At 36.3% G+C, this 17,056-nt stretch overlaps 3 protein-coding genes and 2 long non-coding RNA genes across 9 annotated transcripts in view; 2 read left to right on the top strand and 3 right to left on the bottom strand.

Moving 5' to 3' along the window:
- The window catches only part of LOC149709018 (nose resistant to fluoxetine protein 6-like), a 119,588-nt gene extending 111,790 nt beyond the window's left edge, over positions 1-7,798 (bottom strand). Inside the window, exon 1 of one of the 3 annotated variants that reach the window (XM_089864471.1) lies at positions 7,706-7,798. The gene's annotated coding sequence lies outside the window, so the exon portion shown is untranslated. The remainder of the gene's footprint in view (positions 1-7,705) is intronic. The other 2 variants (XM_089864470.1, XM_089864474.1) reach the window with 2 other exon arrangements.
- On the bottom strand, positions 104-1,166 carry LOC149709019 (uncharacterized). Its single transcript, XR_016380174.1, has 3 exons — positions 1,063-1,166; positions 887-961; positions 104-193 (listed from the first exon to the last, which is right to left on the bottom strand). It is a non-coding gene; the product is annotated as an uncharacterized LOC149709019 (long non-coding RNA).
- LOC149709017 (uncharacterized) lies at positions 5,142-8,052 on the top strand. Its single transcript, XM_089864476.1, has 5 exons — positions 5,142-5,433; positions 5,491-5,668; positions 6,254-6,358; positions 6,753-6,848; positions 7,179-8,052. The coding sequence occupies exons 2-5, from the start codon at positions 5,525-5,527 to the stop codon at positions 7,197-7,199; spliced, it is 366 nt and encodes a 121-aa protein (XP_089720602.1). The 5' UTR covers positions 5,142-5,433; positions 5,491-5,524; the 3' UTR covers positions 7,200-8,052.
- A 6,144-nt stretch (positions 8,053-14,196) lies between these two features.
- LOC149709016 (uncharacterized) lies at positions 14,197-16,211 on the top strand. 2 transcript variants are annotated; one of them, XM_089864451.1, is made up of 5 exons: positions 14,197-14,335; positions 14,792-14,988; positions 15,481-15,597; positions 15,660-15,755; positions 16,117-16,211. In XM_089864451.1, exons 1-5 carry the CDS (start codon positions 14,197-14,199, stop codon positions 16,141-16,143), a joined length of 576 nt encoding a protein of 191 aa, XP_089720577.1. In that variant the 3' UTR covers positions 16,144-16,211. The 2 variants fall into 2 exon arrangements, with proteins under 2 accessions (XP_089720577.1, XP_089720576.1); XM_089864450.1 differs by having other exon boundaries at positions 15,660-16,202.
- On the bottom strand, positions 14,300-17,013 carry LOC149709015 (uncharacterized). Of its 2 annotated transcripts, XR_016381272.1 has the most exons (6): positions 16,872-17,013; positions 15,854-15,936; positions 15,646-15,793; positions 15,309-15,581; positions 14,759-15,244; positions 14,300-14,640 (listed from the first exon to the last, which is right to left on the bottom strand). It is a non-coding gene; the product is annotated as an uncharacterized LOC149709015 (long non-coding RNA). The 2 variants fall into 2 exon arrangements; XR_016381273.1 differs by lacking the exon at positions 16,872-17,013 and having other exon boundaries at positions 15,309-15,617; positions 15,705-15,793; positions 15,854-15,984.
- Positions 17,014-17,056: the final 43 nt, after the last annotated feature.

The following is a 17,056-nucleotide window of genomic DNA, read 5'->3' as shown; positions in this document are numbered from 1 at the left end:
TTAATTTAGCAATGAATTCATATTTTAGTAAAATATTCAGAAGTCACAAATTAATATGGGGTAGAATTTTCTTAAACCAAAAAACGAAAATCATTTGTACTCACGTTAGATTTAACAGTATGGTGATGGATGAATAAAACTTTTCAAAACAATCACCCACGTGATTATTATTAATTGAAAACCAAAATGGAACCTGTGCAAAAAAAATAAATGAAGGTAATTTAACAGTGCACCCTTGATTTTAAACTATTGACATATACTTATTTAAGAGAACTTTGAACAGACTTTTCTACAATTGTTTTTCTCCAGAATATGTTATTACCGAGTGAATAGAACACTAAAACTGTAACTCACTGTGCTGTAACACCAGAAGTAAGATGAGACTAGAAGTAAAGAGCTCTAGCATTGGTAGTAGATCCTGGCACTATAGTGAACAAATTTGAGGATTTTATGCCGCTTCCATCGCGCCTACACTAGAGAGGAAAAAAATTGGTCGAGTTCCAAAAACATTTCCTACCCCCTTCCCCTCAACCTAAAGCCGCGGAACACGGACGCGGGTGCTTGAATCTAGTTCGGCCGTCTACCGCCACGATTGTCTCACGTTTTTGAGGGAAAATTCAGAAACCACTACCAGAGGGCCAACCTTTGGTGTGTTATCAAGAATATTTTACTTTCGCCAAGTGAAGAATTTGGTTAGCTCAGTACTTCTAGTCTCATCTTACTTCTGGTAACACTAATGTGGTTACACACTTGCCTTTAATCTTACTTTCAGTTGTTGTTCAAAGTCTCTTTTCTTAACGAATACTTAATCACGTTTAGACTCCCAATTGGATTGTCGGGGAAATATACAAAACAAAATAACAGTATCATAAATATAAAAAGTTACCGTTGTATGAGCAAATCTCGGTTCTGTGGACATCTTCAGATATAGGTTGTAATATGGTCTAAATTCGTTTGATAACTATATATAAAATAGAACCAGTCATAATATTACGTGCAAGATAAATACAGGTATTTATTAAAATTTATATTCTCGTATATATTGCCTTTTAAAACGCATACCTTTCTGATAATTAAGAATAGAGTTGGAACAAATGAGTCGCCAATCAATATTGAATGTTTGTAGCCATGTTTAATCTTTACAAATCTTAGAAGACTAACCTATTTTTTTAAGGAAAGTAAAGATTCAGATGTAATATTTTTAACTAATCTAAAACTTGCTAAACTCTAAACTTACAAAAACAAAAGATTTCGGTTGTAAAGATTAAAAGTATGCGACTCACCACAAATTTTTCGTTTTTTAGTTTTCTGTCAACTTTTTCTTACAAAATTTAACAATAGTACTTAGAGCTTATGTTGAGTTCCATTCCGTCATTCAAACAGTGTTTTTGGAATAAAGATGTCCGTTATTTCAGCAAATGTGACAGGTTTAAGGCAATTTCGCTGGACATTTTTGATTCACGGACCTTGTAAACCTTACAGGGGTAAAACAATGGGCGTTTTGTCGTTACAATCCGCGGTGAGTGCACGGAGAGATTATAGCATTTTAAAAAATCAATGGTCATAGAAACTTTGCAACATTGTGGAAGAAGGTTACTTGAATTACGGAAAGCACTTATTAAATGTAGGCGCGAGCGAATTAAGTAAACACCATATATTCCTAAAGCTCACAAAGCCCGTGCTTAAATGCTATTGCGCGAATTTGGTCAAGTTAGTTTCAAAAATAAACTAAACTGCATTGGAAGGAAATGCTTTGTCATTTAATGAGTTTTGAGTTCATTTAAATGCTTTGCAGCAACGGCATGCGGTAAAAGATAAATTTAGTCATTTATTGAGCTAATCTGGTTCAAGTGTACTTGAGCTAAGTACTTAAATAGTACAACAAATGAACGTCAACAACGTTTGGCTTAATAGTTCTATAATTACACACGGACGCTGCGTTCTAGTTTATATTCATAAAAATAAAATTTCGAACTACGTACGTGGTTCGAGGTAAACTTTTCGTTTGGAACGGAGCTAGGGATCTTTAACGTTATGGTTAGGCAAGTCCTAAAGTAAATCATTAAAATGCTGTCAACAACCACAGCGGATAAACTAAGGAAAATAGCTTTTAACACAAAAGGGGGTTCACAACCCATTACTTTGAACAACACTGACGAAGCTAACTTTGACGATCGTGTCGTAAAGTTTAACACGAAAGAGAGAGTGTGACGTTCAAAGTATTTTTTAGTACATACATTCATAACTGTAAGTCGTTGACGCCTGAGTAAAATACCGTGACTTTCCCGAGAGGAAAACACTACATTCGAAAAAAAAAAATAGAAGGGTTTAGTAGTTGAAATACGTTTGCTTCTGCAGGAATTACAAGGATAAAAAATATCCCTTTAGGTCCTAGGGGGCTTAGAGAAAAATTCAGAATTTCAGACGCACTTTCTAGTCTCCCTTAATTTTAAATAGATCTACAATTTAACGTGAGGGATCGGGGCCTATATAAAGCTTCCATCAAATAGACTAAACAGGATATGCGATAATTTCGTAGTGTTATTGGCATTTTCGTTGTATCTATTTGTAACGTCGTTCCACGCTTACACCCACGTGACCTGCGAAATAACTTAACCTGGAAATTGAAATACTACTACTTCAAAATATAGTTCTTAGGAGTGTACATTCGTACAAGATAAATTTCATTTTCAATAGTCTATCAAACGGATGGCGCGGTTAAACTTATCTTGTGGTAGCGCTGCAGACTTATGGCTATTAGCTTATGGTTGTTTTAGTATTCTCAGTGCGAGTTTCAATGTCCAAGTAAATGCGTTTTTGTTTGCTCGATTAATATTTTTGTGCGAAGGGAAAAACTCCCTTGAAAAGTCCTTGGTTTCAACAAGACTGGCAGTTAGAAACATTCTTATAAGGAGCTTTTTGTGTATTTAAGCAAAGAGGGTATAAAGTAGGGGAGTTGATGCTAGCAACTTTTGGCAAGGCATATTGCGAATTCTCGCTTTCCTTTTTTTCCATTGGTTATATTTTCCTTCTTATATCCGTTTCACCGTATTTCAACCAATAAGAGGGCAGAGATGGGTGCGCGCGCACACCCGAAGTTTAGAGGAAAACTTGCAAAGCGAGAACAATCCATCCAAGCCTTCTACTCCCTCTATTTATAGCCTCATTGAATTAAGTACCGTAGCTGTTACAGGAATTATACAAAACTCTTAATTAGTTTTCGATGTATTTCTGCTGAACCCTTTATAGCGAAATTCATACGAATGAACAAGAAAACATTTTCTTATTTAACTTTTACCTGCTTTAACTGAAGGTAAATATTAACTCCGATTTTACTTGCAGATTCTAGATCCGAAGTTCAGATTAGAGTGCTTATAAAACTCGTTGGTCAATTAAAGAAACTTTGATAGTTCAAAGTTCAATTAATTAATTTTTAATTGATACATAAATCAAAATTTCATTTCTATAATACTAACATATTAACGTGAATATTTAGTTGAAAATTATGATGTATAACCGTTTTGGACAAAACTGATCCAATTTTTCATTTTGATTTCTGGCAAATCATAGTAATGGATTTGTATTTGGAACTCAGACGGGGTTTACTGACCGTTTCCGAAATCAAATTTAAATCTAGGCTGTGGCTCGCTCATACTCACCCTCGAATCCTTTCTTCGACTTGGTTATAGGGTAAATCTACTTTGAACCATGAATTGATTTTCTTGCTCATAATTAGGCCTATATCCATTATCATGAAAGGGAAATTAAATAACGAGATGGGTCTGCCTCTGATCCTTTCTTTTAAATATGGGACCTTCTTCCATTTGTTCGGAGAGGTGCCTAGTTCGAGTGAAAATTTTAAAAGTTAAGTTAGTGGAGCTGAGAACAGGTCCCTGTAGCCTTTAGTTATGAAATTTCGGATTCCATCTGATCCCGATGATAATTTTGTTCTAAAATTTTTAAGGGTGTTTTTTGTTTTATCTTCAGGGACACGGAAATCGATGAATTGGTGTTGTGCCTTGTCATTTGCCAATATAGAGCGTTAATTCTGTGTGATCGCGGACTGTTTTAGAATAAGTGTTTGAAATTAGTTCCTATAACCGTTTTATTTGTTACTAAACTTCTGCCCGAGATAGGGATCATATTCGTCCTTTTGACTTGGATTTGCTGTCAAGTATGTCCAAAATTTATTGTCGTAGATTATATTGGGATATGCTTTTCTGTCTTAATTTCTATTATTGTGATTCCGATTTTTATATTTACTTAGATTCTTGATGTTGTAGGTCCTCTTCATTATCCTATGGTCGTATATCTGTTTTTTGTGCTTTGATTAGGTCATGTTAGTACCAACTTGGGTTTTTACTGCATCGCAAAGTTTTTTTAAGGATCTAATAATGGGATGCATTATTCAATGCTGACTTGATAGTATCAGAAGTGTATTTTGTGTACAAATCTTGATCTTTAGATAAGTATAGCGATGTCCAGTTTTTTTCCCTAATTATTATTTTCGCTATGATCTAAGTCCTTGTTGAGCCCGCGATTAAATACAAGTTGGTAAGTGGATATGGCCAAGAGTGGAATATTGGCAGTCCTATACTTATCAGTGTTATTTTAGAGGCAGAGATCGAGTACGTTTTGCACCAATTGGATTTAGAGCTTAATTAATTAAGACGGTTCAGGTGCGAGAAGATATGCTCTGCTTAGTTTATAGACTTAATTACAAATTAAGCCTAGGATATTTTGTTAAAAACACTTATATGATATTTTTCTTTGTTTCTAAGTGCCATTACCTAATAGAAAATAACCCATTTACATTATTACCTATTGTGTATGCATCTATTGTCTTTCCCGAGGAATATCATACGATGAAAGAAGGAACATTTCATTCAAAAGCGACTAGAATATTCTACAGTTTTCTCCACCAGAAATAAATGTCCTGAACACCTAGTTAACGCTTAATTACATTACAGTATTGTAAAAGTACTCTACGATTAGAAGTTCCATCAATAAAGAGTTTCCACTCATTCTCCTTGTGATTACGAAAGAGATCATTTACATCTTACTGCGCGCTATGCATGGTGTTCATTCCCGTCTCATTAAAGATACAAATTCAATGATAAAAATATTCCGTGCCATATTACTTTAAAATTTAAACGATAATCGACCAGCGATATTACACTAAACGACAGAGCAATTGCGTATATATTCATTTTCTGCCACGTTTGGAATTCACACTTTGTACTAGTTTTAAGAAGAAATTTCTGCTCTTCGAAATCCATAACTTCATCAGAAAAGATATACTGCTTTTTGAAGCCGAAAATTGCCTTAAGATATTTTGTTCTCGGGTTTATTTTCAGCGACCCATTTCGATTGCATTCGCGAGTAAAGCGCGAACCCTTCAAGACGCCTATAAATTTATGAGAGAAGTTTGTGGTAAGCGAAAATTTTTTAATATAAAACACGGCGATTTCATCCTCTATTTTCATATAGACGCGACTCAGAACGGAAAGAACCAGAACGGTCCATGCGTCAAACAACTCGAGAAACTGATTTTGGAAAACAATCACATAAGGTGAACGCGAAAGTGGAAGCCGCAAACGAGAAAGCAAACCAACCTCGTGATAACGATTATTATTTTCCTCAAACTACACAGTTCATAAAATACGAGGTATAAAAATTACATTCTTATTTCTGTTTCTCTATAGTTTAACTTGTAATGAATTATTCGAGAGATTTTTAAGAAAATATAGGATTTCGTTTTGCAATGCTGTCTCCCAATCTCGGGGTAGCCAGGTTTGATTCTGAAGTGGCATAGTTTGGGGGCCCGTCCGTAGCTGTTTAAAAATCCCAGCATGCTTTTACTGGTTGGGCATTGGTGAGCGCTGCCACCTCTCGGTGAAATAAAGGCAAGTGTGAAATGAAATTCTTGTCGCTATATCCAGGTGGCACCTAAAGCTTATGCCCAACCTAAAACCGGGGTATTATGGGTAAAGTTAAGGAAGTGCATCTAATATCAGCAGTATCCAAAGAGCAGATTCCAATAGCTATTGTTTAGAAGTAGTGGCTGTTGTTATAGCAACAGCAGCAGCTGTTTTGGGGAATAGCGGTATTAAACGGAAAGAGCCTCTCGCGTTACCTCTACAGAATCAAATTCTCTACCTACGAAACCTAGTTGACTCTCTAGAACACTCCAACATTCGTATTTACTCAAATTCACTCACTGATAATTTTGAGCTCAATTTATACGTAACAGTCATTCGAGCAGATAGCCAACACATGCACCAAGTATGCGTCTTCTGGTGGAACGAAATTTCAGAGGATCTGTGAATATGTTAGGCAAGGACGCTACACAGATGAGGTAAGTAACGATGATATTTTTATCTCTCCGAGTGACATTGGCAGGGATCCACCGAAGATTCACGCAATAGCGGGTTTTCCTACCATTAATAATGAATCAATCGCCTTATATACCCGAAATTTCCAAAAATTGTTAAAGATGCATACGCTGGAATTCAAACGTTAACAATAGCTATGTTTAAAATGGTTTTAGGAATTAAGTTTCTTAAAACGATATAACTAGAATTAAGGTAAATTAATTTCGATTAAAATAGTTAATAGCAATTATATTAATTTAATTACTTAAGAAAAACCTCGTAATTGCCTCTCGACTCGGAGAGGTGTATTTTTGTTTCCCAACTTGTTATTATTTTTTTTTACAATGTCTAAGGAAATTATTATTTTTTACTAAATAGTTTTACATGGGGCAAGTATCTTGTGCCCTTGGATATTTTAAGTACGTTGACATGTTAGACTCTGGCGTTATCGCATCATTCCGAAAAGCTTTCCAAGTATACTCTCATCAATTCATAGCTTTAAATCGCGGTAATATAAGTGAATTTTAAAATAATATCGAAAATGGATTATTTTAAATAAAGCATAGTATAGTTTCGAGAAAACAGATTTAGTCATATAGTCCGGCCCAGCAATAATAAAAAAATCATGTTCTAAATACGATCTAGAATTTTCGTTACTGCAGGAATGACTTTTGATCAATAATTTTCAATGTTAACACGTAAAAAGTATGATGAATTCACTTATATTTAGAGTTAAAACTAAATTTATTGCAATTCTATAGTTCTTTCTAATTTATTTCTAATTCTTGAATTTCTTTTTTCCAGGAATGCAGAAAGCGTTCTTAGGATTAAAAGGAATATTGTAATATCCTTACTTTATATTGTAAAAGCAGGGATAGATAGACTTTTTTAAGACGGAATGGGTAACAGGGTTATTCGGGTGCGCGTCCTAGTCCACGACCCCCTTACCCGTGACGGAGGGGAATGAAAGAAGAGGCGGGTCTTATTTTTGTTATGGCGTTGGGTCAAATAAACGTCGTCTGCCCCTTCGTCTGCTAAGTTGGAATGGGCTCGGATTGTAATTTTTGAAATAACATTGTTTAAAAATGGAAGTTACACAAGACTTGCAACTGAAAAAAAAAACGGGGAAGACCCAAGAAAATTAAAAGTAAGTTAGAATTGAGTAAAAGTCTTCATAGATATTACAGCACGAACAGGTTTTAACCAAACACTAAGCTCACAAAACTCCTGACCATTCACTAAGCCTTGGTTAACTTCATCAAATTCGTTTACAAAATCATGAGGATAGTAGAAATGATTGGCTTAAGAAAGAATTAGCTAACACTTTTCACCTTTACAGATGTACTCCAAATCCAAAACACTGGCTCCAAATTCACTAACTACCTTATTAATTGCTAATAAAAACAATTCCCGAATAATTACCGGAGAATAATTACAGGACCCTCGCATTTAGACGGCTCCATTTTGAACCCCTGTGAAGACGCTTATCTGTACAACCATAGCCCACTCGATCCGCGCTCTATAGCTATAGCGCGAGCAGCTTGCGTCGTGACGCGCGTGATCGAGTGGGCTATGGTACAACGCAAGAGGGGTCGTAGTCATGGCGACAGAGGTAAACAGGAATTACGTATTTTTGGCCCTCCCCGTCAGCAACGTCACCAATACGTAGTTTTTGTGAGCCAATAAAATAATTTAATTTTTTGGTTACGTGTTGAAGGAAGGGGCTCTATACTGGGCTACGAGTCGGACTGAAGTAAAGGCCAAACATTGTTTATTCCGTTTTAAAAAAAGTCTATCTATCCCTGGTAAAAGTAATAATAATATAAAATAAAATAAAATGCATTTAATTCAATGTGTGTTTATTCGAATAGATCTTTGAATTATATTAAGGTTTTTAAAAGTAAGTTATTAAACTGTATAAAACTTCATATCTCAGAACGTTTTACGGTGTAGCATTTCCAACACGTGTATTTTTACGCGTTAATTATTTTGTAAAGGCCTGTCCAGACTGACATATTTTGCGAGATCGCCTCTTCGCTTTGCTTGTTTGCAATATCGCGCTACTGTCCACATTGGGTTTTCGCTACTTTGCATCCTCACCTCGCGATGATACAAATTTCTTGCGAGTAAGCCAAGAATTTCGCTCCTTCGCGAGAAAAGCACCAATGACAGACGAGAGGAAGGCTGGGGCGATTAGTTTCGTTTTTCTCTTTGGACAACGTCGATGGAGAAGCGCAGATGGCGCAATGATTGCTCAAACTTTATTGGCTCTCAGAATGGGAAAAGCAAAATTTTTGCGTGTATCTGAACAGAAGTGCAAATGTTTTTCGTGATCTGTTGCGAAGATGCGAATAGACGATGGCGCGAACACGCGAGCGCGAGTTCAATGTGGACAAAGCTTTAGGATTAGTCTAATGTAGAGGAGGAGATGAAATTACCTTAATTAAAACGATGTTGGTTACAATCTCTACCATAAATCACCTTAACCTCGCCTTACTTGCTCATCTATGGGAACAGGTCGTTAAGGAATATGTGGATATTCTTAATTTTGTCACCATGTGCGTAGTTGATGTTATATTCGGTATATATTAATTAAAGTAACTGAGGAAACTCTATGGGTTGCGGTTGGTTGGACTTGAAACACTTTGTTTAATTACGGTTTCTAGAAACTATAATGGTAGTGAAAAAACTCTGAATACATACAACGCCTGCATCAGTATACGTTAACACACTTTCATGTGCAAACACTTGCGCGACTTTAGCTGTAATCTCATTGCGTCACACTTTTGTCTTTGTCCACGATTGAATGAGTTAAACAGGAACTAAAAGACGAGTAAAATTGCACCTTTGGAACAAGTTCTTATTCAACCTGCTTCAAACCGGTAAACTTTACAACACTTCATAAAACAGTCCACTACTTCACGAAAAAGGTATCACGCTTCGGGGTTGGCAAAAATACGGATTTTTCTTGAAAAAGCCACTGGTATGGTTTTTTGCTGGTTCAAACCGGATTTTATTGGTTTTATCCGCCTTTTTTTAAACTACTCTCTAGTGCTTAATTTTAGCACTTCTTTTTACATTTAGTGCGATAATTGTCTTCTACTAGGTCGTCTGATTGAGAATCATTTTTGTTGAACATAAAAGTTGATAAAACTATAGACATTTCCTTTAGAGATGAATAGGGCTCCTGATTTAATCGGGATGTTTCAATCCAACCCGACCTATATCGGGTCGAAAAAATCCTAGGTCTGCTTGGGTTAGAAAATTACTTAAAATGTTTGCTGGTCGGGTCGGGTAAGGTTATCATACCATCTACCTGGGTAGACATTTTTATTATCTTCAATAGGTCAGGGTCAGGCCCGGGTAGACATTTTATTATCTTCAATAGGGCAGGGTCAGGCTCGGGTAGACATTTTATTATCTTCAATAGGGCTGGGTCGGGCCCGGGTAGACATTTTATTATCTTCAATAGGGCAGGGTTGGGCCCGTGTAGACATTTTATTATCTTCAATAGGGCAGGGTCGGGCGCGGGTAGGCTTTTTTTGTGATCTTCAATAGGGCAGGGTCTGATAAAGATTTTTCTAAATGCGCGGTCCGACCCAACAATTTAGCGTTGCGAAAAATTCAACTCAGTCTCAGGAGTTTTGGGTGGGGCAGTGGGAGGAGGGCGCGTCAAACTAACCCACAATATATGGGAATGGACCATTTCGATGAAATAAAGAGGTAAATACATGTGGGTCAAACTTTTCCTTCCATCTCACTTTATGGTGCCTGCGCTGTACTCTATTATCATATGTTTTGAAAAATCCAGTGGATTTTCCAACGTGGTTTAAACCGGTTTAATCCAGGTGGATAAAACCGGACTGGATACCAGCGTGCCAACCCTGTCACGCTTCCAGTAAAAGTTACCCAAAACCTCCCATGACTCCAAACATTAAGAGATCATAAAAACTCTTATAAACGACAGATTATTAAAAACTCAGGAGGACAATGTCACCAAAGTTTAAATTTCCGAATGTTTATAAGTTTAAAAAAGTTTAGCATTCTAGAATCTTCTTGTGGATGAACATTTCAAAGACCCGAGTTTTACCGAAAGTGACATCCAAGAAGAAGACGATACTTTTATGTTTGAAGGAACTAGTTTAAAATGTCTCCTTGAACTTTCCATGAAAAGTATTAATACTTTTAAAAAGACCACGATACAGCGGAAGTTGGCTTAAGTTGGTGCATTTATTTATTGGGTCTACATCAAAAGCGCGCTTTTAACGAAGTCATTCGCGTATTGGGTCGAGATAAACCAATGTGCGTCTACGAAAAAAAGTTCAAGGAGTTCAAATACCTCGAATACGCCATCAAGGTAATGTACTAAAATATTTCGAAGTAGAAAATTCAGTTTAATATTTATGAATAATGAAGGAATGCTTCCTTCTTTATCGTTCATTGGTTGAAAACTAGAAATCCTTTCAACCATACGAAAAATGTTCAACTGTTAATTTAAGCATATGTACTTAATTATTGATAATGAAATAAGTTTCTTAAAAACCAGGCAATTACCTCGATGTCTCTCTGAAGAGGACTGATTCCTAGCCTATACTTATGAGAACCATACAACAATTTTCCATTTTTGAAAATTATAATTTAGACAAGAGATTGCTTCCCGAAGCAACCAACTGTTTCACAGCCGTAGTATCAAAACCCTAATAAATTCATCGCTGATAGATTTATCATCAAAAATAGTTCCAGTAGAGTAGATACCCTTACGAACGTATCCCATTCTTGACTGAACCTTGAAACTGCATCGGTAATAATGAAAACAATATTATCTTTGATGAAACTAAAATTAATTACACACCACCAGGTCAAAAATTTGTCATGTACGAAGAAAACACGTCATAGGATCTTCTTGATAAAGTGACCTCTCCCCCAACATGGGGTCGTGGCCAAAACCTGGGCACAGAATTAAACTTCTCAAACGGGATTAATTGGTAAATTTTTAATTATAATTTAAATTTTCTATGCACTATAGGTTTAATTACAAACTAAGCCTTGGATATTTTGTTCAAAAGAATTACATGATAATTTGCTTTGTTTCTAAGCGCTATTACTTCCGTATTGCATCGTCGGCCTATTGGACAATAACCCATTTAAATTATTACCTATTGTGTATAAGGCTATTGTTTTTACCTCTCCGAGTGACGTACGTCACGGAGAGGTTCTGTAACGATCGTGTGTGTGTGTCTGTATGTCTGTGTGTCTGTTGTTACACCCACGTGACCGCGTTCGCAGTTTCCAAATCGGAGCAAACGTGTTCGCCATTTCCGAACTGCTTTCACAGTAACGGAAATAGCTCCTCTACTTGAGTTCTCACACCACCATCTTCTGGTCTTTGTCCATCCCACACGGACACCAGTCTGTACTTACAGGCTTCTAATCACCAACATCTTTTGGTCTTCGTCCATCCCACATGGACACCAGTCTGTACACCTGGCTTCTACACCACCATCTTCTGGTCTTTGTTTTTGTCCATCCCACATGGACACCAGTCTGCACACCTGGCTTCTACTCCGTCGTCATCGTTTGGTTTAAGACATTCGCGGCGATCAGCTAGGGTTACGAGAAACGTCTAGCCTCCCTAGGGTGGGTTGTCCACGATAGGTTTTCGCAATTGCGGTTGTTCTTGCTTTTAACTGTAGTTCGACACCCTTATATACTACCTATTTGTGTAAGGCGAAGCAACCGGCGTATGCTTCATTTCAAACGCCAATATTAGTCAAGTCTCTCAAGAATGTTTAATTGTTCTTTTTTAAAACGATGTAACGTTCAATAAGGCGAATAACTAACGAAGAAAATATTAAATATTAATTATATTCATTTTAATATTTAAGATAATCTTGTTTCTCAATTCAAAATTAATACGGAAAGAGTTAAAAAACAGTCTATGTTTTTGTCTGTGTGTGTCCGTCCGTTGTTACAGTAGTGCGCTGCGTTAGAAGTTCGTTTTGTTTTGATGTGTAAAGGAATCCTACAGAACCATAATTTTCCCTTTATCCTTAATATAAAGTGAATATGTGGAAATATTTTTCGTAATTATGATGCATTTAGTACTTTTGTAGCTTTAAAGCTCTATTTCATTTTGATATCCCAAGAATATTTTTTATATTATTATTTGAAATGGATGTTTATATATTACTTAAGCTATACTACATCTGTTTATAGCATAATCCTTTCGTTATTGATAACAAGAAGAACGCTACAATTTCGTTCATATGAACTTTGATTTGTCAATAGGCCTAGTGAACCAAAAAGTAAACGCTTGGGTTTGGTTTTGGTTTTCGTTTCTGTAATGCGGTTCAGAGTGGGCCGAAAGTTAAATACACTTTTATATAATTAGGCTTAGATTATATAATCATGGTGGAAATCTGGGCCGCGTTCAGCAGAGCCCAGCGCTGTTAGCAGTGTCCTACATAACGGGATTTTGTTTTTGAATTTTGACGTCACGGTGCTTAGCGCTGAGCTAGCGCGGTATTCAAAGAAAATAGTCGGCTCTTTGGATAACGTGACGTAAAACGCATAGTTCTCAGCTTGGCGAAAAAACCATGGAGGAATTAATACAAATAGCTCTATGGGACTATATCTATTTAATTGGCGTGAAACCGGTTGATCACGCGAGAATTTTAAGAGATATGATAGTTTCTAATTTTAATTATAAAAGTTGTTATCTATCTCTATAAATATGTTATCATACAATTTTTGTTAAGCCTTGGTACCTTGCGTCATTTATAAAACGCCCATGACCGGAGAAAAGCTATGACGACAGAGCTCACCGGTAAACATTTCCAAAATCCGCTGTCTTTTTTGGTGAGCTCTGCTGAACGCAGCCCAGACCAGTGAAAGGTCTGATCGTAATCGGATAATAGCTTCGTGTTTTCATGCTTTTTATGGCACGCATTTACTTTCAGTGTGTGTAGCCACAAATAAGCTTTGGTGTTATGTAACGTTAACAGTCATGTTGACAAACTAAGAAAATCGTTGAGGTGAAACGAGAGGATAGTGTTTATATGGCAACGCTGTTGTGAATATGGCTTTGAACATAGAGGGCATACAGTTGAGGAGTAGAAAATTGGGCCTTTACAAGCACGTAAAGGTAATATCCCTCCAAAGTTTTATCTCTTCATTTCCCGTTTTTCCCCCATCGGATGATTTTAATGTGTACAAGTATATCATTATTGGATGTAAAATGTCGTCTGATTTACAGTATATTTGCTATGCTTTGTATACTGCTTTAATATTTCATAAATTTTAACTTAAGAAACATTTCCATATCTGGGTAAATAAGTTTGTAAGTAGTCGTCTTGACTCGGAGAGGTAATATTTTGGTTTTCCCCATCTTGTTCGCACATAAAATCATACGATAAAAGAAGGGACATTTCATTCAAAAGCGACTAGAATATTCTAGAGTTTTCTCCACCAGATATAAATTATTATTTATTAGTTAACACTTAATTACATTACTGTAGAAGCACTCTACGATTAAACGTTCCATCAATAAAAAGTAACCACACTTTCTCTTTGTGATCACGAAAGAGATGAATTACATGATATTGCACCCTGTTTATGGCGATCATTCCCGTCCCATTAGAGATACAAATTCTATGATGAAAATATTACTTTCAAATTCAAACGATAATCGACCAGCAATATTACACTAGACGACAGTGCAATTGCGTATATATTCATACTCTGCCACGTTTTGAATTCACACTTTGTACGAGTTTTAACGAGAACACTCCAGTCTTCGAAATCCTTAGCTTCAACAGAAAATATGTTATCGTTTTTGACGCCTAAAATGGCCTTAAGATATTTTGTTCTCGGGTTAGTTTTCAGCACGACTATCTCGATAGCATTCGCTGGTGGAGAGCAAAACAATCAAGACGCATATAAATTTATGAAAGAAGTTTGTAGTAAGCGAATATTTTCTCAGTTAAAGAGACTGTAAAGTGGTCGGCAGAGCGTTGAATTTTTTCTTTAAAGTCAACCCCCCCCCCCCAATCATTGACGTCAGCTACTGATGTAAAAGGCGTCAAAGAGGAATTACTTCGTGGTTGTAAAGCGGTTCCTCACATCCGATTTTGAGCCGCCCCACTCCTGAGTATAAACAGTCCCCACTCCCTAGAGTCCGAGACCCGCGCTGCGTTGGTTAGAACCATTAACCAAAGTAATAGCAAAGGTGCAGTGATTGGTCCAATTGTATCACCTGCTGATAAGGCTGAATAACACAAATGTATTAACACTAATTTCCCGGAAATAATGAAATGCGGGTTGGGACGTTAAAATTGACTTTTTTTAAAAAAATTATCAAACGGTCCTTAGACTGCTTTACATACACTTCATTAAATGCGGTGAATATTTCGTTTAAGACGCGACCCAGGACGGAGAGAACCAGGATGGTCCATGCGTCAAACAACTCGAGAAACTGATTTTGCAAAACAACCATAACCTGAGCGTGAGAATTAAGGCCGAAAACAAAAAAGGATACGAAGAACATAAAGACGATAAAGTTGAAGACGATGAAGAAGAATGGTCGCCTCACTATGCATACTTCGAAAAGTTCGAGGTTTATATAATACAATTCTATTCCTCTGTGTCTATAGTTTAACTTGTAATGGAGAATTCGAGTGCTTTTTGAGAAACTATACAATTTCCGCTTTGGAAGATGGAAGTTTCTGTGATACAATGATGCCACCGTATACTCAGAGTATAGAGGTTTGATTCTGAAGTAGCGTAGTTTGGAGGCCATCCGTTGCGGTTTAAAAATCCCAGCATAATTTTCTTGGTTTGTAATCAGTAAGTGCAGCCATCTCTCGGTAGAACTATATTTATATCGAAAGCAAATGTAAATAGAAGCTCTTGTGCCACCTCAAGCTTATGCCCAACCTAAAACCGAAGTACTATGGGTAAACTTTTAGGTCATGCGTGGAAACGGCCTTTCGTTTTACCGCTACAGAATCCAACCTTCTTCTTCCTAGCCCTAATTGTCGCTCAAACTCTCCAATATTCGTATCCACAGAAATTCACTAATATTTTGAGCTCAATTTATATGTAACAGACATTCAAGAAAATGGCCCAATCATGTACCAGTGGTATGGCCAGTGACGGAACGAAATTTCAGAGGATCTGTGTTTATGTTAGGCAAGGAGGTGACGGAGGCTACACAGATAAACGAGTAACGATGAATGTTTTATACTGTACAATAAACGAAGATAATAATTACTTTTTACTAAATAGTTGTACATGCGGGCAGTATCTTGTGTGCTTGGATATTCTACCTACATTGACCTGATAGATCCTCAAATGATTGGACTATTCAGAAAATCTTTTCAAGTAATACACGTATTTTTAATGTTTCGTAGCTTAAATCTCTGTAATGTTAGTGAATTTTAAAATAATATCGAAAATAAATTATTCTCTAGTAAGCTTACCATAGTGTCGAGTAGATTTAGTATTAATCCGGCCCAGAAACAAAAAACAATCTTTTTCTAAAAACGATGAGGCCTTTCGGTAACTGTAGAAATTACCTTTGATCAATGATTTACAATGTTAACACGAAAATATATGTAAAACTTCTACTAAATTAATTTATTTATATTTAGAGTTTAATCTTAATTTATGGCAACTGAACATAATTTCCGTAGTTCTTAATAATTTATTTTTTAATTGTTGATTATATATATATTTTTTCCAGGAATGTCGCAAGGGTTCTGGGAAATGAAAGGGTTGTATATATAATATAATAATAACATTAATTAAAATAAAATGGATTTAAAACACTGTTTGTTCATTCTACAAAGGCCGATATCAGGAGCAGATGACAAAGGAGTCTCGGACGCTAGCTTCCATAATGTAGAGGGCAATGGGATCCGCGAACGTCACGGTTATTAACCAAAATCATTACGCCAGTGCCACCTCTCGTAGGAAATTTGAGCTTTATTTTCCAACCAATAGCGTGGCTGCAAAGTCTCGAAAGGAGATCTGGGAAATCGCGTCTGGAGCCTCTCTTTAAAATTACGTATCGTCTGCTTATAATTAGCCTAGGCTTAACGGGTATTAGAGTTAAAAAATGGATTTCAACGGCTTTTTAATCTTTTTTTTAGACTAAAATTGATAATGAAAAGCCCAGCGAGTAACGTATGTACATTATTAAAAACCTAAAATGTGTTTCAGTTATTTTTTTCTAAATTTCTTCTTGAATTAAATGATAGCTACAATAGGTTGGGAAAAGTAATCACTCACGATCTTTTAAAGCCCAAAAAGTAAGAGACAGTGATTTCGTTTCCAACCTCTTGTAGCAGTCAATTAATTCAAAAGAAATACGGAATATTTTGGCCCTAAAACACATATATAACATTGTGTTTCCGCATCTTTTAAAACCTTGCTTTTATCTTTTGAAAACCCGACCCCAATCATTCCAGTGGGCACAAATTGTTAATTAAGCCTTACCTGGGTTTCTCTGCTAGTTTGGACTTAATTTGACTATTTAGTAGGTTTAAAGTCACAAAATGTAGTCTTATCTTTTATCTTAATACCAACGGTTACAGCTGTTTGAATAAAGTAATTATATTGTGTATATTTATGTCGCGATCGGATAAGACGAACCTGAGTAGCCACCGTTAGTCCGTTATTAC

Source organism: Phalangium opilio, unplaced genomic scaffold (genome assembly GCF_054372755.1).
Source record: "Phalangium opilio isolate 3A_F unplaced genomic scaffold, DU_Popi_V2 ptg000013l_1, whole genome shotgun sequence".
In the NCBI taxonomy this organism is placed as follows: domain Eukaryota; kingdom Metazoa; phylum Arthropoda; class Arachnida; order Opiliones; family Phalangiidae; genus Phalangium; species Phalangium opilio.
Note: the sequence above shows the minus strand (reverse complement) of the source record. Positions and strands in the feature narration are given on the sequence as shown.

Coding starts and splice junctions, on each gene's coding strand:
- LOC149709017 (XM_089864476.1), top strand. CDS start 5,525: ATGCGTCAAACAACTCGAGAAACTGATTTTGGAAAACAATCACATAAG. Junction 6,359..6,752: donor AAGGACGCTACACAGATGAG/GTAAGTAACGAT, acceptor TTTACTAAATAG/TTTTACATGGGGCAAGTATC. Junction 6,849..7,178: donor CATTCCGAAAAGCTTTCCAA/GTATACTCTCAT, acceptor TCTTTTTTCCAG/GAATGCAGAAAGCGTTCTTA.
- LOC149709016 (XM_089864450.1), top strand. CDS start 14,197: ATGTTATCGTTTTTGACGCCTAAAATGGCCTTAAGATATTTTGTTCTC. Junction 14,989..15,480: donor CATACTTCGAAAAGTTCGAG/GTTTATATAATA, acceptor TATATGTAACAG/ACATTCAAGAAAATGGCCCA. Junction 15,598..15,659: donor GAGGCTACACAGATAAACGA/GTAACGATGAAT, acceptor TTTACTAAATAG/TTGTACATGCGGGCAGTATC.